The sequence below is a fragment of the Callithrix jacchus genome, chromosome 2, assembly GCF_049354715.1.
Source record: "Callithrix jacchus isolate 240 chromosome 2, calJac240_pri, whole genome shotgun sequence".
Classification (NCBI taxonomy): domain Eukaryota; kingdom Metazoa; phylum Chordata; class Mammalia; order Primates; family Cebidae; genus Callithrix; species Callithrix jacchus.
The window spans coordinates 17,529,983-17,548,620 of NC_133503.1; the positions used below are offsets into that span (position 1 = coordinate 17,529,983).

General features: G+C 54.0%; 1 protein-coding gene across 4 annotated transcripts in view; it reads left to right on the forward strand.

Annotated features, from left to right (window-relative positions):
- The window catches only part of RADIL (Rap associating with DIL domain), an 81,047-nt gene that overhangs the window by 45,072 nt on the left and 17,337 nt on the right, over window positions 1–18,638 (forward strand). For 3 of the 4 annotated variants that reach the window (XM_008983780.6, XM_035291993.3, XM_035291991.3), the window contains exons 3-6: window positions 1,367–1,614; window positions 2,663–3,295; window positions 6,535–6,572; window positions 14,889–15,049. In XM_008983780.6, coding sequence (XP_008982028.3) covers window positions 1,367–1,614; window positions 2,663–3,295; window positions 6,535–6,572; window positions 14,889–15,049 — 1,080 coding nt within the window. The remainder of the gene's footprint in view (window positions 1–1,366; window positions 1,615–2,662; window positions 3,296–6,534; window positions 6,573–14,888; window positions 15,050–18,638) is intronic. The other variant, XM_035291994.3, reaches the window with a different exon arrangement.

Consider the following 18,638-nt stretch of genomic DNA (forward strand, 5'->3'; position numbering starts at 1 on the left):
TTGCCTTGGGAAGGACCACGGGGCCGCCAGCGCTGGTAAGGGGCGTCCTCTGCCAGCTGCCGCCTCCCTCCGTTCGGCTTTTGTTTGGTTTTATTGGGAATGGCTGGAGGAAAGGCTGCCACAGATGGGGAAGGATATTAACCTGAAAGACTGCATACAGGAAACTCAGCAGAGAGCTCAGAAAAGACAGCGCCGGGTCAGCTGGGGACTGGTGAGTGGTTTTCATCTATCGTAGCCGACTGGCTTTCCCAGAGCACGCATTTAGAGAGTGTGTCTGTATTTATGAGATTTTAAGTCTTAAGGGTGTGTGTTATCTCTGAGCTGTGTGTACATGTGTGTGAACATGTATGTTTTATATGTGTCTTGGTGTGTGTGCACATGTGTGCATGTATGTATGCATGTATGTCTTTGTGTGGGTGCCTGTGTATTTGTGACATGTGTGTGCACGTGCATGTGTGTTTGTGTGTGTGTGTGCGCCAGCTTTGACTTGAGGATGTCAGAGACAGGCTTGGGAAGGAGGCAGTCATGCTGTCGCAGAAGCAGGCCATCGGCAGCCCTGTGGGCTGGGGTGACGTGGCACCCCCTCCTTGTAAAGTGGGGGCAGGATGATGACCATTCCATCTCATCTCATCAGAGCACCCCCCAGGGGAGTTTCACCTGGTACACAGATGGATGGGGCAGGGTTCTGGAGGTGGCGTGGTGACCCTGCAGAGGCTGATGCTGCCATGGGAAAGCGTTTGTGGTTTGAGGCCCTTTGGGCCATGGTGCCGGCTGGTTGGGCAGGCCGAGGTTCAACCCTGGGCTGCTACAGGGCAGGCGTGGTCCCCTCAGCCTGAGGGTCTGACAGGCAGGCTGCTGGCTCTGAGACTATCCTGCCACAGTGGTGCCAAAGCACTACCCAGTTTTTTGAGGGGCTTGGCTAGAGGGGAGAATCCTTGAGCCTCTGCCAGACCTGCTTTGACAGAACAGTGACAGGCATTAGGAGGTGTGGCTTAGTGGGGTTTGAACTCAGAAGGACCTGGAACATGGGTGCTATTAGACTTTTTTAGGGAGATGGAGTTTTGCTCTTGTCACTCAGGCTGGAGTACAATGGCATGATCTCGGCTCACTGCAACCTCCACCTTCTGGGTTCAAGCAATTGTCATGCCTCAGCCTCCCGAGTAGCTGGGATTATAGGCGCCTACCACATATTTTCGTATTTTTAGTAGAGATGGGGTTGTTGGCCAGGCTGGTCTCGAACTCCTGACCTCAGGTGACCCACCCACCTTGTCTTCCCAAAGTGCTGGGATTACAGGTGTGAGCCACCGTGCCTGGCCCTGGAGCTATTAGACATCTAACTGTTCACCCTGTACTGCTTCTGTTCCAGGGATAAACGCCCAGGCCCGGAGACTACAGCGGAGCCGTGCCAAGGGAACCCCGGCCCTGGCCCTGGAGGATGCCCGGAGCTCCCCTCCACCCCTGTTGCGCCGCACGGTCAGCGAGACCAGCCTGAGCCCAGCAACCGCCCTGCCTGCCACTGCCCACGGCCCCGAGGAGCCTGGCCCGGACGCCATGCGGTACTCGCTGTACCAGTCCCCACACCTGCTCCTTCTGCAGGGCTACAGCCAGCAGCATGTGAGCCTCCCTCCTGGCACCCACTGCCCAGTGCTGCTGGGGGGATAGCACACAGGACTCAGAAGTCAAGGCCTCCTCCTGCCTTTAACCCAGTCGGCCACGAGCTCTGTGGCTGCAGCCCCTCTGGCTGTGCCAAGGCTGTGGAATGGGGCGTTGGGGGTGCGTGTGGGATCCTCCACATTTTCCCTGTCCAGGCCACGGCAGGCAGCAGCAGGGGCCCCTTACTTCCCCAGTCCCAAAGTGGGTGCCTTCAACACCAGGCGCCTTCAGGGAGAGCTCCTCACGCCTTTCCGGGCTGTATCTCCCGCCCGGCTCCAGGGAAGGGCATGGGCAGGTGGCCAGGGCCAGTCTGCTTCCCGCTGCAGGCGAGGGGGTGCCAAGTCACCACTTGGTGACCATGTTCTCTGAGGGGCACTGGGAAAAGGCCCCACCCACCCCCATCTACCCAGAGCTGCTTCACACCACTTCCATCAGAGCAGACGGGCAGTCACCTGAGCAAATGCCAGGAGCACTGCTGCCTTGCCTCACCTTGCCTGACACTTGCTCTGCCCAGCAGCTGTTCTTCCCACCCTTGCTTGCCCCACCCCCACCCCTCCTGTGCAGCCAGATCCTTTTTTGCTCATTTCCGTGAGCACTTTACAGCCTTTGGGCTCCTGTGCCCAGGCCTCAGGTGGCCTCTTCTGTCAGGGCACTGCTCCCACACAGTTTTGGTGATGACCCGGAGGAAGCTGGGTAGTGCTTGGCCCAGTCTGTAACAGCAGTGCCTGTTTCCCAGCCAGCCCTGACCTTGCCTCTCGCTGTCTCAAAGCTGGGTCTCTTGTGTGCCCCCAGGGTTCCTCTGGGAAACCACCTTTCCTGGGATGGGCCCAGACATCGAGGGATGGGTTCCTGTTAGCCACCAGGGCTCTGGTGTGGGGGAGGCCAGGGACATGGAGAGCCCGGGGGACAGCGTCCCAACCACACGGCTTCAGTAACCAGTGATGAGACAGGCGGCCTTTCGTGTCTGCCACTGGTGTTTCACCTGCCCTAAGTGGAGTCTCTGTTTCAGGACAGCCTGGTGTATGTGCTTAACCGGGACCGGCACACTGTGGGCCAGCGGACCCCATCCAGCAAGCCCAGCATCATCCTCTCGGCCCCGGACATCCTGCCCCTGCACTGCACTATCCGCCGCCACCCACTCCCGGACAGCGGCCAGGCAGGGGGGAGGCTGGTCCTGGAGCCCATCCCCGGGGCGCCCATCTCCGTCAACTTCTCTGAGGTGGGGCGCCGGACTGTGGTGCTGCACCATGGGGACCTGCTCTCCCTGGGGCTCTACTACCTGCTGCTGTTCAAGGACCCCGAGCAGGCCCAGCCCCTGCCTGCCCACGCCTTGGCGCGCCTCCGGGCCATGCCGCAGAGCTGCCGGCTGTGTGGAGCTGTGCTAGGGGCCCGGGGAGCCACCTCCCCCACGCAGGCCGCCCTGCCCAGCCGCCAGCAGCTGCTCCTGGAGTTTGAGCCCCAACTGGAGGACATGCTGCTGCAGAGGATCATGACGCTCATCGAACCGGGGGGCGACAACCACAAGCTGACCCCCGCCTTCCTCCTGTGCCTCTGCATCCAGCACTCAGCCACCCACTTTGAGCCGGGCACGTTCGGGCAACTCCTGCTCAAGATAGCCAGGCTCATCCGCGAGACCGTCTGGGTCAGTGTGCTGGGGTGGGCGGTCTGTCTCTTGTGCCAGGCTGGGGGAAAGGAGGGCCTGGAGCTGGCCATGGCAGGAAGGCAGGAGCCCCTCTGTCTGACCCCCATGGTGCTGTGCTGCTGAGCGCAGGGAGGCCCTTCCCTGCCTGTTGCTGCCTCCCAGCCTCTTAGGCCACCAGGAGCCCCCCTAGAGCCCAAAGCGTCAGCTGCAGCACTTTGCCCCTGAGGATGGGGCTGGTGTGGGGTCCATGGTCACCTCCTGAGCTCTGGGCTTGTACCCTCCCTGGGGTCCCACTGGGCCCAGAGCTGTCATGTGCCAAGAGCAAGGTGCCCCCGAGGTGCAAGGCTGAGGTGATGTTGGTAGCTCTCACAGGCCCCTGCCCAAGCACCCCAGAAGCCCCCGTCTGTGCTGGTGCCCCATGCTTGCTGCCGGGGCTGGTTGAGCAGATGCCCACGGGAGTCATCCCCCATCCTTGGAGGTGCAGGGCTGGTCGGCTTTTGTGTGCTGAAAAACTTTCCTGCAGGCCAGTGTCTCTTATCCCCGGCCCTGTGGACACTGGCAGGAGAGTTCCTTGCTGTGGGGCTGGCCTGGCCTTCACCCCTAGAGGCTGGTCACCCCCCGATGCTCCGCCACACGTGCACACAAGCGCGCATGCACACACACACACACACACACACACACACACACCAATGGCTCCAGGCATTGCTAGTGACCCCACCAGTGGGCTGTACTGCCCCTTGAACCCATGAGCACTGGAGCAGGCATCACACAGTCTGGCCTCCCTGCCGGGCCTCGCCCCACAGTGACTCAGCTCCCAGGGACCCAAAGGATAGCTTGTAGTTGTTCAGGTTCATTTAGAGACCCTCAGACCCTCACTAGTCTGGGCCATGCTTATCCACGACAGGCATGGGAAGGGGGAACCACTTGACTGTGTAGAAATCTCATCAGTTTCTCATATCGAAATTCACATTTTATATGTCCGAGGCTTTTAAAAAGTAAAAGCCAGCTAAGGCTGCCCTGTCCAAAGGTCGGTGGGAGCCATCTCTGCCTTATGGGTGTTGTGACCCAGGTGTCTGTGCCTCACCCCCTGGGTTCCCGGTGTGGGATGTGGTAGGAGTGCCATTGCGACATGCCCATGTCCCCTCCAGTTGTGGGCACAGAGCCAGGTGATGTCCATGTAGTGTGCGCCCACATCACTGCCGCTGTGACCCAGAGTTACCTGCTGGCCAGAAGTCATGGGTTTTCACGCGATCATCGTCATTTCCGAGTCTCGTCTACGCTAGGCACTTACTGGCAAACCAAATGCCGTTTGATTTCTTTCTCACAACCACCCTGACGATGTAGATGCCACATCCTACGTCATAGCCAGGGAAACTGAAGCCAGGGGTTCGTAAGTCACTTGCTAAGGGAGCCAGGTTCCCGCCTGCGTCTCAGCCACTTGGGGCTTGCTGTGCACTGGCCCACTCCTGGCAGTGCACCAGGGCTCACCCTGCCCCTATTCTATAGGCTCCGAAACAGAGGCTCCCAGATGTGACCTGTCTGGTCCAGGGATTGAGCTGTAGACATCAGACAGAGCCCCAGTCCACCTTTTCCCCCTGCACCCACTGTAGGAATCCAAAGCCTCCTCGAGGTGCCGTCCAGATCCCATGTGAATGTCATTTGCTTGTTTGTTTCCTGAGAATGAGCAACTACCCTGTCCTCCCGCCACTGCCCTGTCCTCATTTCTTACCAAATATATAGGCAGATACTTAGAGTCTACGCACAGTCAGCGCCAGGGTTACATTTAGCCGGTAATAACTTACTACGAAGGCAAGAGTAATTCTTTTTTGTTTGTTTTTTTTGAGGCGGAGTCTCAGTCTCTTGCCCAGGCTGAAGTGCAGTGGTATGATCTGGTCTCACCACAACCTCTGCCTTCCGGGTTCAAGCTATTGTTCTGACTCAGCCTCTTGAGTAGCTGGGATTACAGGTGCGTACCATCACACCTGGCTAATTTTTGTATTTTTAATAGAGATGCGGTTTCACCATGTTTTCCAGGCTGGTCTTGAACTCCTGACTTCAAGTGATCCACCAGCCTCAGCCTCCCAAAGTGCTGAGATTACAGGTGTGAACCACAGCATCCGGCCAAGAATAATTTCTTGGTTAAAAGTGACAACAGGGCGAGGTGCTGTGGCTCATGCCTATAATCCCAGCACTTTGGAAGACAGGACGACCATTTGAGGTCAGAAGTTAGCAACAAGCCTGGGCAACAGAGTGAGACCCAGTCTCTACAAAAAAAAAAATGTTTTGAATTATCCAGGCATAGTGGCATGTACCCATAGTCCCAGCTACTTGGGAAGCTGAGGTGTGAGGATCAGTTGAGCCTAAGAGTTAGAGGCTGCAGTGAGCTATAATTGGTCACTGTACTCCAGCCTGGGAATACAGCAAAATCCTTTCTCTAACAATAAAAAAATAAAATAAAAAATACAGTGACAGCAACACAGAAAATGTTAGCTAAGCCTGAGTCCCTGTTGAGAAGTTCAAATCTCTCTATAAATATTCAGGCACGTATGCATCTACTTATGATTACTGTGCTGGCATTTCCAAATGTCTGTTCAGCTTAACAATGAGAGTATTAGTAGAATCTTCATTCTGGTATTTGTAAAATGTTTGGCCTATCGCTACTATTTTATTTTATTTTTTGAGATAGAATGTTGCTCTTTTGCCCAGGCTGGAGTGCAGTGGTGTGATCTTGGCTTACCACAACCTCCACTTCCTGGGTTCAAGTGATTCTCCTGCCTCAGCCTCCTGAGTAACTGGGATGACAGGCACCTACCACCATGCCCGGCTAATTTTTGTATTTTTAGTAAAGACGAGGTTTCACCAATTTGGTCAGACTGGTCTCAAACTCCTGACCTCAAGTGATCCACCCACCTTGGCCTCCCAAAGTGCTGGGATTACAGGGGTGAGCCACTGTGCTGGCTGTACTATTTTTTAAGCAGCCGGTTGTTATGTAAGCTAGAGAGCTGTGAGATATTCTATTGTAGGAAACTTGTAGGTCATACTTGGTAATGAAACGGGAAGATGTCTAAGTTACATGGAAAATGTCCTTTCCAGCACAGCTTGAATAAATAGTCAGCGTCACACAGGATGCCTGGGACAGCGTGGCTTCTTTTCATGTCAATGGTATAATGTGTATTTGAGTGTGTCCCTGAGTTAGCCTGTTCTTCTCACATGCTTTTTCTCCTGCTTTGTAATTGTAGGAGAAAACCAAAGAACTAGCAGAGAAGCAGGCGCCACTGTGAGTATGACCCAGTTACTGTACCCGCTTCTTACCCAGGTCCTGGGGGCCCTCACTTCCTGGTGGAGCCAAGTCCCAAGGGGGCCTCCCCACGCCTTGGGGTCAGCGCTGGGCTGTGTCCTTCCATCTGAGCCACCTTTTTTGCTTCTTTAGTCATCTACCCTGGGAAGCTCTGAGTTGGGAAATTGCTTCAGGGCACCCTTAAGACTGAATGGGTGAAGTCCTCTTTTTTTTTTTTTTGAGAGGGACTCTCACAGTGTTGCCCGGCTGGAGTGCAGTGGCGTGATCCGGGCTCACTGCAATATCTGCCTTCCAGGTTCAAGGGGTTCTCCTGCCTCAGCCTTCTGAGTAGCTGGGATTATGGAACCCGCCACCAGACGCCAGGCTAATTTTTGTATTTTTAGTAGAGATGGGGTTTCACCATGTTGGCCAGGCTGGTCTCCAACTCCTGAACTCAAGTGACCCGCCCACCTTGGCCTCCCAAAGTGTTAGGATTACAGGCATGAGCCACTTCGCCTGGCGTTTTTTTTTAGGAGAATCTTTACAATTGTATTAATTTGTTTATTTTTCACTTTTATTTTAAGTGCAGGGGTACAAGTGCAGCTTTGTTACGTAGGTAAACCTGTGTCTGAGGGGTTTGTTGTACAGATAGTTTCACCACCCGGGTATTAAGCCTAGTACCCATTAGTTATATTTCCCGATTCTTTCCCTCCTAGCTTCCACCCTCTGAAAGGCCCCAGTGTGTGCTGTTCCCCTCTCTGTGTCCATGTGTTCTCATCATTTAGCTCCCATTTAGAAGTCAGAAGGTATTTGGTTTTCTGTTCCAGCATTAGTTTGCTAAGCATAATAGCCTCTAGCTCCAACCAGGTCCCTGCAGAGGGCATGATCTCCTGCCTTTTTATGGCTGTGTTAGAACTGACCTGCTCCTTCAGGGAAAGGCGTAGCCCCTGGGTTAGAGGCAGGGCTGTGCACCGCCACTCTCCAATGGCTGTTTGCACAGAAAGCACTATCTCTACCCTGGACTCTGCTGGGGCACTTGGGAAACTATTTGTGTGGATATGATATAGATGTGCAGCCCCTGGGGCCCACAATCCATTCTTGAGTGGACCCTAGAGAGCCACCTGCTCATGGAGAATAACGTGTCTGCACGGGAGCTGAAGCTGCCACGTGTCTCCTCCAGACACAGGGCTCAGCGGTGGCAGGGAATGACCTCAGCCACTGCTCTCTCAGTGCAGCTGAATCTAAGACAATGCTGGGAAAAAGTGCCCAGCACAGTGTCTGTGATATTAAATGTATGTGCGTGTGTGCGTGCATGCACACACACACACACACACACACACGTATGATATTCACAGCCAAACCATTCTATTTAAGATACACATGTGAGATGACACTGACGAAGGCAGAGTGGAAGGTGGTGGTGGCCACACTGGGCAGTGAGGGAGGGGAGGCATCTTGGGGGCTCAGGCTGCATGGCTGGCAGCACCCCCTTAAGCCAGGCTTTGGTACACAGAGCTTTGTGTGATTCCTGTTTGTGCCTGTATTAATCTGTTCTCACGCTGCTAATAAAGACACCATGCCTTGGGGGTAGGTCCCAGCCTCTGAGGTCTGTGACTGTGTGGGGGACCCAGGCTCTACCTCTCAGCTGGCAGGAGGGGGCTCCAGACAGCCTGGAAGTGTGATGGACAGCCTGACCGATGGCGAGGAGGTGGCCCAGGCCGGGACTCCCACGGTGATACCTGATGTCTTGTGGGCTTTCAGTATTGAGGAGAAGTGTGTGTGGGAGTTGGGACTGGGCCCAGCGATGGTGGGTGGCCTCCCTCTGGGGCTTTGCTCTAGGACAGCTGGAGTTCTAGGGTTGAGGCAGGATGTGGAGGGGATAGGAGTGTACCCAGCCCTCATCCGGGTCCCTTCCACCCCAGCACCTGTTTGTTGGGCGGCCCTCTGTCTGAAGCACACATCTGGGTGGACCCAGCTTCCTCGTTGATGGGAAGGCCCGGGCCCTCCCTGCCAAAGCCGTGTGCTCACGCTGTGTGCCCTCTGGGATCGTCATCGTTAGGGCCTAAAAACAGCCCCGTTTCTATCCTTCATGTGTGCCTGGGGGCTTTTTCCTTTGTAAAATAATGACTCACTTCCAAAACACAGAACAGTACAGAATCTGTCACTCACCCATGAAGCCACACCTGAAACTGACGTGATGGTGATGATGATGATTTGGGATTTAATATTCATTTTGCCTTGTTTGCCTCAAACCTTTGTGCTCTGTGTTTCAAATTGTGGATGACCATTGAATTTGACTAAATCATTTTCTGCACCTGTGATCATCATATTTTCCCCCTTTGATCAGTTAATGTGGGGTGCTACGTTCCTAGGTTTTCTTTCTTTTTTGAGACATGATCTCATTCTGTCACCTAGGCTGGAGTGCAGTGGTGCGACCTCTGCTCACTGCAACCTCCACCTCCTGGGCTGAAGCAATTCCTGCACCTCAGTCTTTAAGCAGCTGGGACTACAAGTGTGCACCACTATCTCTGGCTAATTTTTGCATTTTTCATGCCCAACTAGTTTTTGTATTTTCTGTAGAGATGGAGTTTCACTATGCCCAGGCTGGTCTTGAACTCCTAAGCTCAAAGCAGTCCTCCCGACTCAGCCTCCCAAAGTGTTGGGATTACAGGCATGAGCCACTGCGCTCCGCCTAGATTTTTAATATTTTGAGGGGCCTCCATATTGTTTTCTGTAATGGCTGTGCTAATTTGTATTCCCACTAACAGCATGCAGTCCTTGCATAATGGCCGTTCCAACAGGAGTGAGGTGGCATCTCGTGGTTTTGATTTGAATCTCCCTGATGATTAGTGGTGTTGACTGTTGATCTTTTAATTAGGATTTTCCCATCTGAATTTATTGGTAAAATTGGTCTATGAAGTTTTTTTTGCATTGTCCTTATCTGATTTTAGTACCAAGTTTCACAGCACATGAGTTGGGGGCTTTCTCTGTTTCTTAGTTCTCTGATTCTGTTCATATGAGGTGAGGACTGACCCGGAAAGTTTTCAAGAAAAACATCTGGGGCAGCGCCCTCTGGGAGGGAGACCCCTGTTTGCTGAATCCCTGTCTTTAATAATTATTGGTTTATTTCTTTTGTCTTTCTTCTCTTTTCTTTTCTTTTTTTGAGTTAGGGTCTCACTCTGTTGCCAGGCGGGAGTATAGTGGCACAATCCCATTTCACTGCAACCTCTGCCTCCCAGGTTCAAGCAATTCTCCTGCCTTAGCCTCCTTAATATCTGGGATTACAGGCACCCACCACTGCACCCAGCTAATTTTGTATTTTTAGTAGAGATGGGGTTTCACCATGTTGACCAGGCTTGTCTTGAACTCCTGACATCAAGCAATCCGCCCACTTTGACCTCCCAAAGTGCTGGGATGACAGGCACACTTCCGGTCTGTCCTGATGATTCTTACCGCCCTAAAATCTTCCTTTCCCTGGGGGAGCACCACATCTGCTTTCACTGGTTTACTAATCGCCTGATGAGTTTCTTCCATGCCCGTACATGAGACTATGGAAGTTTACATTCACCCTGTGTCCTGTTGTTTTATTTTTTGAAAGCAATTGTTTATTCACCTGGCTTATCTTTGTTAACAGGCAAGTTGAATCTTTGTTGCCACTCCTGATGTCTTTGGCCACATTTTTACCATCTGTTTTGCACTATTTTCTGTGCCTTTTGCCTTTAATTTTAATACTTTTCTGTCTGATTGGATTTTTTTTTTTTTTTTGAAACAGAGTCTGGCTCTGTTACCCAGACTGGAGTATAGTAGCATGATCTCAGCTCACTGTAATCTCTACCCCCAGGGTTCAAGTGAGTCTCATGCCTCAGCCTCCTAAGTAGCTGGGATTATAGGCACATGCCACCAGGCCTGGCTAATTCTTGTATTTAGTGGAGACGGGGTATCACCATGTTAGCCAGGCTGGTCTCGAACTCCTGACCTCACGTGATTCACCCGTCTCGGCCTCCCAAAATGCTGGGATTACTGATGGGAACCACTTTACTGCAGCTTCTGATTGGATTTTTAAAAATCCCTCCCTTTCCTCCTTTATTAGTTTCAAAGTAATTCTGAAAATACGAATATCTTCATCTTTTTGTGGAACACTAGATCTTAGGATGTTTCGACCCCCATCTTCACTTCTGGGATTTCATTTTATTACTTATCCTATTCCAACTTTGGCTTGCTTTTAACACTGTGGTGTCCCAAATCATTCTTTGTTTCTACTTCATTTAATTTAATTAATTGTTATTATTTTTTGGGATAGGGTCTCACTCTGTTGCCCAGGCTGGAGTGTAGTGGTACAGTCACAGCTCACTGCAGCCTCAACCTCCTGGGCTCAATTGATCCTCCCACCTCAGCCTCCCGAGTAGCTGGGATTACAGGCATGCACCACCATACCCTGGCTAATTTTTTTTTTTTTATTTTTGTAGAGACAAGACTCAAGTGATCCTCTTGCTTTAGCCTCCCAAAGTGCTGGGATTACGGATGTGAGCCACTGCACGTGGCCCCCAAAGAGCACTTCTAACAGCTTGTTACAAAATAGTCACCATTTCATTTCCCTTCTTTTTTTTTTTTGAGATGGAGTCTCACTCTGTAGCCCAGACTGCAATACAGTGGTACGATCTCGGCTCACTGCCACCTCCACCTCCCGGGTCCCAGTTCAAGCAATTCTCCTGCCTCAGCCTAACGAGTAGTTGGGATTACAGGAATGCGTCACCCTGCCCAGCTCATTTTCATATTTTTAGTAGAGAGGAGGTTTTACCATGTCGGCCAGGCTGGTCTCAAACTCCTGGCCTCAGGTGATCCACCTGCCTCAGCCTCCCAAAGTGCTGGGATTACAGGCGTGAGCCACTGCACCCAGCTTCTTTCTTTCTCTCTTTCCTCTTTCTCTTTCTTCCTTTCTTTCTGGGTGTGATGGCACTGGCTGAGCTGTCTGTGGTTTGCTTTCTCACTCACGACCTCTCCAGGTGGGTGGATGTGGCTGACCTGCTTTTTGGGGCACACCATTCCCTGGTCCTCTCCTGATGGAAGCAATAGGCATGGGCTGGCCATGGCTGGCCACCCACACTCTCGTCTCTGTGTTCCTTGTGGGCCGTGTGAGTGTTTCCATGGCCTCGGCTCCCAGGATGGGGACTCCAGTGCCACATTCCCTCCCTCCGCCCACAGGAAATGCCCATACCCTGACTGGCCTGCCCCAGCCAGCTGCGCCTGTTCCTCCTACCAGGCTGTGCTGTCCCCACCCGACTGCCCTTCCCTCTGCCCTTTTCTAGGACAACTTATATATTCCTTTTCCACCAGACCTGCTCCTCCGTCCAGACAAGCCTGGATAGGATGGGCTGGATCTTCATCATTCCCTGGGCCCCCACTCACGTGGCCCCAGGGTGGCAGGTGGGGGGCATGCAGCGCTGACCTGGCCTGGGTTTGATCCTGAAACTCCAGCTGCAATGTCTGGTTGTTTGTTTTCCTGGAGAGGCCTATCTGTCCTCTGGGTTCCGGGGAAGATTGAGAAGGACAGTAAATGTTGAAAACAAGATGGAATTAGTCCCCGAAGAGCCCAGCGAATCCTTCTTTAACTGCATAAAGCTCCTTCTGCCCATCCGCAGACACACATGTCCTTCAAGCCAGTGTCCAGAATGGGCAAAAAGGAGCAGGACTTTGAGCTGTGCCAGATACACGAGCAGGCAGCAGACCTGCTTAGCTGCCAAAACAAGGAGAGACGGTCTCAGGCCGGTTTCTTCCCTCCCGCAGTGCGAGCGCACGAGAGAGAGGTCAACATTGTTTGTGGACAAAAGTGAAGTGACATCAGAGAGCGCAGACAACACTTTGGGCACCACGGAGAATCTGGGACGCAGCCTGGGCTTCCTTTCTCTGCCCTTCTTGGCTGCCCAGCTGGGGAAAGAACAGGAAGGAAAACAGGGCCTCAGCCCTTCTCAGATGCCCTTACTAATGGCTGCCTGAAGGTCCTGCTGACTTTTCCTGTGGGTTTGGCACCTTTTGAAGGACCCCAGGCTAGGTTCACACACCTGGGACCGTGTGCGTGATGGTCACTCTGACAGCCATCCAGCCTGGAGCCTGGCTGTGCCCTGGGCCTGGGGGCAGGCACTGGGCTTGCACCATGCTCTGAGACCAGCAGAGTGGCAGTCACCTGGCTCGCCCTTTAGAATCCCCCCAGTAAGGGACACAGGTGACGAGGGGTCCCTGGGCCGGCAGCGGGACCGCCCTCCACATCCCAGGCAGACCCGAGTCAGATCTGCATGGTTTGTCTGTTTGCAAAAGGATCCCTTCTGCTCACCGAGCAGGGGCGCTCAGCTGTTTGCGTCTGCCAGGTGCAATTGTGGAGGCTTATGGATGAATGTGTCCTCTGAGCTGCTGGGACCCCTGGGCGTCCCAGGCAGCCTGTCCAGTAGCTTAGTGCTGAGCTGGTACATGGACCAGATGAGGAACCTGTGAGAAAGATGTGTAGCTGGCATTTTAAATGAGGAATTACCCAGGGACCTCAGTGCAGCCTTACTGTATCCACCCCTCAGATGTTACAAGAGGCCAACTGAGGACACTAGAAGGCAGTTTCAAGTCACACCAGACCGACACATCCTGGGGCTGGTTCCCAAGAGATGCAGGAGAAAGGGTTTGGGAGCTCTGAGCTTGGAAGCCAGCCTGATGGTGGAGGCTGTCACCGAGGATGGAGGCGGCCCTGATGTTGCCGTCATCCCCTGAAAAGGGAGCACTGAACCGGGGAGGCAGCAGGCCTGGGAGGGAAGAGCCTTCCACCCCTACCTGCATCAGGCTGGCGAAGGAGGAGCCTGAGCTACTGCTTTTGTTACTCAGAGTAACAACCAACTCCATGGATCCAGAAGCAAGGCCAGGCATGGTGGCTCATGCCTATAATCCCAGCTCTTGGGAGGCCAAAGCAAGAGGATTGCTTGAAGCTAGGAGTTAAAGAGCAGCCTGGGCAACATAACAAGACCCCGTGTCTAAAAAAAAATGTTTTTCAGTAATTAGCCAAGGGATGGCAGTGCATGCCTATAGTCCCAGCTACTTGGGAGGCTGAGATGGGAGGATCGCTTAAGCCCAGAAGTTGGAGGCTGCAGTGAGCTGTGATTGCACCACTGCACTCCAGCATGGGTGACAGAACGAGACTCTTGTCTTTAAATAAATAAATAACTAAAAAGAAAAGACAATAAATAAATATTTTTAAAAAAACAAGAAAAATAAATAAAAAGAAAAGAAAAAAGAGACAAAGAGACTGTGCCAAGCAGTTTGTGGTAGAACCTGGCCCAGCCCCTTCCCCATACAGATCTCAGAGGCAACCTTGATGAATCGTGTCCAGTGTCCAGTTTTTTTGTTTTGTTTTGTTTTTTTGAGACGGAGTCATGCTTTATCTTCCAGGCTACAGTGCAATGGAGAGATCTCAGCTCACTGCAACTTCTACCTCCCAGGATCAAGTGATTCTGTTGCCTCAGCCTCCTCAGTGGGTGGGATTACATGTGCTCGCCACCACACCAGGCTAATTTTTGTATATTTAGTAGAGACGGGGTTTTGCCGTCTTGGCCAGGCTGTCTTGAACTCCTTACCTCAGGTGATCCACCTGCCTTGGCCTCCCAAAGTGCTGGGATTACAGGTGTGATCCACTGTGCCCGGCCTCAGTTTGGGTTTCTAATGATTGCCTCTGGGTCTTCAGCTCTCATGCTTTGCCTGCTACACCGTGATTCATGGACTTTTCGTGACTTCCTGCTTTAATAAAGTAGCGGTTCATCTTGCCTTGTCCACCTCCGAAAATGGCTCTGTTATTGTTTATTTCCTTTGGTAATTACCTTGTTAACTTAAATAATATAATGGAACTGACATTTCTTGTTCTAAAAACCATGGGCCCATCTCCTACCCCATGCAGGCATACAGGTGAGCACGCATACAGGTGAGCACGCACACAGGTGAGCACGCACATATTTGCACGCATTCTCTCTTAGCATTCACAGCTACTACATGACCTCATTTCTAAAGAAAAGGCATGCAAACTGTTTACTTACAAAGGTTTTTTACCAGTGGCTGTGGCGCCTGGCTGTCTCCCCTGCCAGGTTTGTGGGGGCCTCTGGCTGTTGGGTGTTGTGGGCAGGTGCCCGGTGGGTACATATATTGTTGAATGTCCCCACCCAGCAGTGTCAGGTTGATGGTTGCAGTTGTCAGTGTCCCATGAAAATGTGTGTCCTTTTGTAGACAGAGTGCTAGGTTCAGCCTCCTGGGTGTCAGGTCCCCATATAACTCTTAGTCTTTCTGTGTTGGTAGCCAGGAGCCCTTCTCACCGGCCAGCTGCGCCATGACTGACCTGGTTCCAGACCTGCAGCCCATTCTTTTCTGGATGTCTAACTCCATCGAGCTCCTGTACTTTATCCAGCAGAAATGCCCACTCTACATGCAGAGCATGGAGGAGCAGCTGGACATCACAGGTATGGCTGGCGCCCCAGGCAGGGGAGTTTGGCAGCTCCTCTCCATCCTCGGGACTGAGTCGGCCATGATAGCAGGGATGGACTCATGCTGGGGGCTTCCTTAGCCCCTTAGCGGTGCGTGTCAGACCCTCAGGGCGGCCTATGAGGCTGGTGCAGGTGGTGTGGACTAGTCAGGCACCTCCTGCCCATAGCACCTTGGCGCTCAGGCTGTCCCCATCATCCCGTGTGCTCCATGTGGTGGTGTCCCCTTGACTGCAACCTCACTCTTCTGCTTGCAAGAGGTCCTGGGGAGGCACACAGGTCCGTAGGGGAGACACAGATGCCACTGTGAACCAAATGCAAGGGGTGGTGGAGAGAGCATCGGCCGTCAGCCACCACCTCTTCCAAGATGCACCGTTTTTCCAGAAGAATGGACGTTGCCAATTCTCGTTGTGAAACTGTAGATCATGTCGGTTTCACAGATTATGATGTGGGAAATATACATCTCAGGATTTCTTTTTTTTCTTTTTTTTTTTCTTGAGACGGAATCTCACTCTGTCGCCCGGGCTGGAGTGCAATGGTGTGATCTTGGCTTACTTTAACCTCCGGCTCCCAGGTTCAAGCAATTCTTGTGCCTCAGCCTCCTAAGTAGCTCGGATTACAGGCACCTGCCACCTCGCCTGACTAGTTTTTGTATTTTTGGTCGAGATGGGGTTTTACCGTGGTGGCCAGGCTGGTCTTGAACTCCTGACCTCAGGTGATCCTCCCGCCTGGGTCTCCCAAAGTGCTGGGATTACACCTGTGAGCCACTGCGCCCGGCCAACATTTCAGGATTTCTGAAATGCAGTAGGAAGTGTTCTGAAAATACTAAAGAAGAGGAGTTCTGATGGGGCAGTTGGTGGCGGCGGGGGCGGTTTGTGGGAAAGGCGGTGTGGGGCCAGCCTGGAGGCCAGGGTAAGATTTTGGCTGGCGAGTCTGCCAAGGGCTGTGTGGGGCCTGGAATAGAGCCAGGTGGGGCAGTAGGACTGTGCCGCTGTGCTTCGGAAGTGACGAGCGGGCACCCAGGGGACTGGGGCCAGAGCAGCTCGTGAGGGGCTTTGGTTCTAACCCCCACAGCCATGCTATGCGCCCTCTGCCCACACACCTGTGGGGTGTGCTGTCAGGCGGGCCCAGGGCCATAGAGTCCTGAGTGGCCGTGGCCTGGTGGCCCTGACTCTGGAGGGCCCGGGTCAGTGAGTGGCACATTTGGAGCTGCCCCAGGCTGTGTCTCTGAGCTGCGAGGGAGGCCTGGGCCAGGTCCACAGGGATGGGTGCTCCCACGGGCGCGGTCTACCAGACGCTGCAGGGTCTCTGTGTACTCAGCTGTGTCCCTGTCCCGAGAGGGGGCTGTGGCTGTGGCTGCATCTGAAACAGCCCCTAGTACACAAGGCTAGACGAGGTCCCAGCCGGGCTGAGTTGGGTGCTGGGGCCCTGCCGTGCCCCCCATGCCTGAGGGGCAGGTTTTCTGAGAGGAGAGGCTCTTAATGGTGAGAGGGAGGTCCCAGGGCGTCTGCACAGTGACCCAGTGGTGGGACAGGCTCTCACATTGTGTAGGGACCCAGTCCTCAGCCTCCAGGTGAGGGCCGGGCTGCAGAGACTAGGCTGGACTGAAGATGCATGGAGGAGGTCAGGCCAGCCCTGGCCGTGAGGTTGTAGGGCAGGGTCCCCACTCCTGGGGGAGGCAAAGCCAGCTGGGATCTGTCCGCATTCCTTCCTGCTGGCCATGGTTCCTTCTCCCCTCCTTCACAGGGAAGGGAATGTGGGGCCCTGCCAGGGACTCCCTGGCCTGGGAATTGGGGCTGCCTCTGATATGTGGGGGTAGCGTTGACCCCTCCTGGCCCCAGTGGGCTCCAGGCCTCTGGCCTGCGGCCTTAACCCCCATGTGACGGGGCAGCCCCTGCCTGTTCACGGAGCCTGGGTCTAGGGCAGACCTTTCCTCTGGCTTTCTCCTGGAAAGTGACATAAACGACTGTGTGTCCTTAAGCCTCCACGAAAGGTCCCCACGTCCAGCTGCCTGGCGCAGGCCTCCCCTGGGGGCCCGGCCTCCTGGGACTCCAGCACCTGTCGCCTCTCCCAGCACACCTGACTCCGGCATCCTCCAGCGCTGGAGTCATAGCTGGCAGGCGGGCCCTGGGATGAGGAGGCTCTGGGATTGCAGCCCGCCAAGGGTGACCCTCGATGACCTTGCAGTGCACTTGGTCCTTCCGTGTGACACAGGGATGGGGGCAGGTTAGGGGCCCCTTTTGTTCTGGCCCCCACAGAAAGACTCAGCTCTGGGACCTGTGACTTTCGGGCTCTGCATTCCTGGTGAGTCTCTGGCCAACTTTCCACGTGGCTTTGTGGCCGCCTGGGTTTGGTGGCCTCAGGCAGCTGGGTCCATGTGGTCCCCGTGTTGGCTGCTCTTCATGGGAAAAATTGCTCTGGGCTGACGGAGCTGCTGCCTTTGGTCTTGGGAGGAAGTTATTTTTGGTCAGGGGCCTGGGTGGCTTTTGGCCCAGCGATGGGAGTGGGGCCCAGGGACACCGGCAGGCTCTGGGTGTCGAGGGCCAGGCAGACGCCAGGGAATGGAGTGGGAAATAGCCCCAAGCAGGAGCTGGTGTGGGTGAGGAGGTCAGAGCCGGGACCAGGCTCCCGACCCTCTGCAGGAAATGTCTGTGGGAAGAATTGGGAAAGCAGAGCTGTTGCTTCCCGAGAGCGAGTCACGTGGCTGTTGTCCTTCCCCAAACACTGTTTGTCCAAAGCTGTGACCCAGGCCCCTCCCTTGCCACCTCACAACTTCTTCATGTGCGTCTAGGATTCTCCCATCTTCTCTCTTCACGGCTGAGGCTCAGCACCTTCTTCTTTAGGGACAGGGCCGGCTTCCTCAGGGGTCCTGGGGCTTTGGGGACAAGCCAGGGGCACTGGCCAGTGTGCCCCCTTAACGGCCTGTGGGCTTGGAGCTCTTCAGAAATTCCCACCGGCCGTGGCACCACAAGCAGAGATGTCTCGGGGCGGGGGTTAGAAACGGAGTCTCAGGGCCAGGCTCATGCCTATAATCCCAGCATTTTGGGAGGCCAAGGTGTGCAGATCAGTTGAGGTTAGTAGTTCAAGACCAGCCTGGCCAACATGGTGAAACCCCGTCTCTACTAAAAATACAAAAATTAGCCAGGCATGGTAGTAGGTGCCTGTAATCCCAGTTACTCAGGAGGCTGAGGCAGGAGAACCACTTGAACCTGGGAAGCAGAGGCTGCAGTGAGCTGGGTTTGTGCCATCGCACTCCAGCCTGAGAGACAGAGTAAGTCTCCGTCTCCAAAAAAAAAAGAAAGAAAGAAAGAAATGTAGGCTTGGGGCCAGGTGTCGTGGGGGGTGCATGTCTGTAATCCCAGCACTTTGGGAGGCCAAGGCAGGCAGCTCTCCTGAGCCCAGGAGTTCCAGACCAGCCTGGGCAACATAGTGAGACACCCATTTCTACCAAAAATAGAAGAAGAAATGGAACCTCAGGCCCTTGGGGGGTGCTTGGAGCCTGCTCTGTGGTTTTGTTCCGCATAGTCCCTGCTGCCTCCTCCTCCTCCCCATCATTCCCACGGCCCCG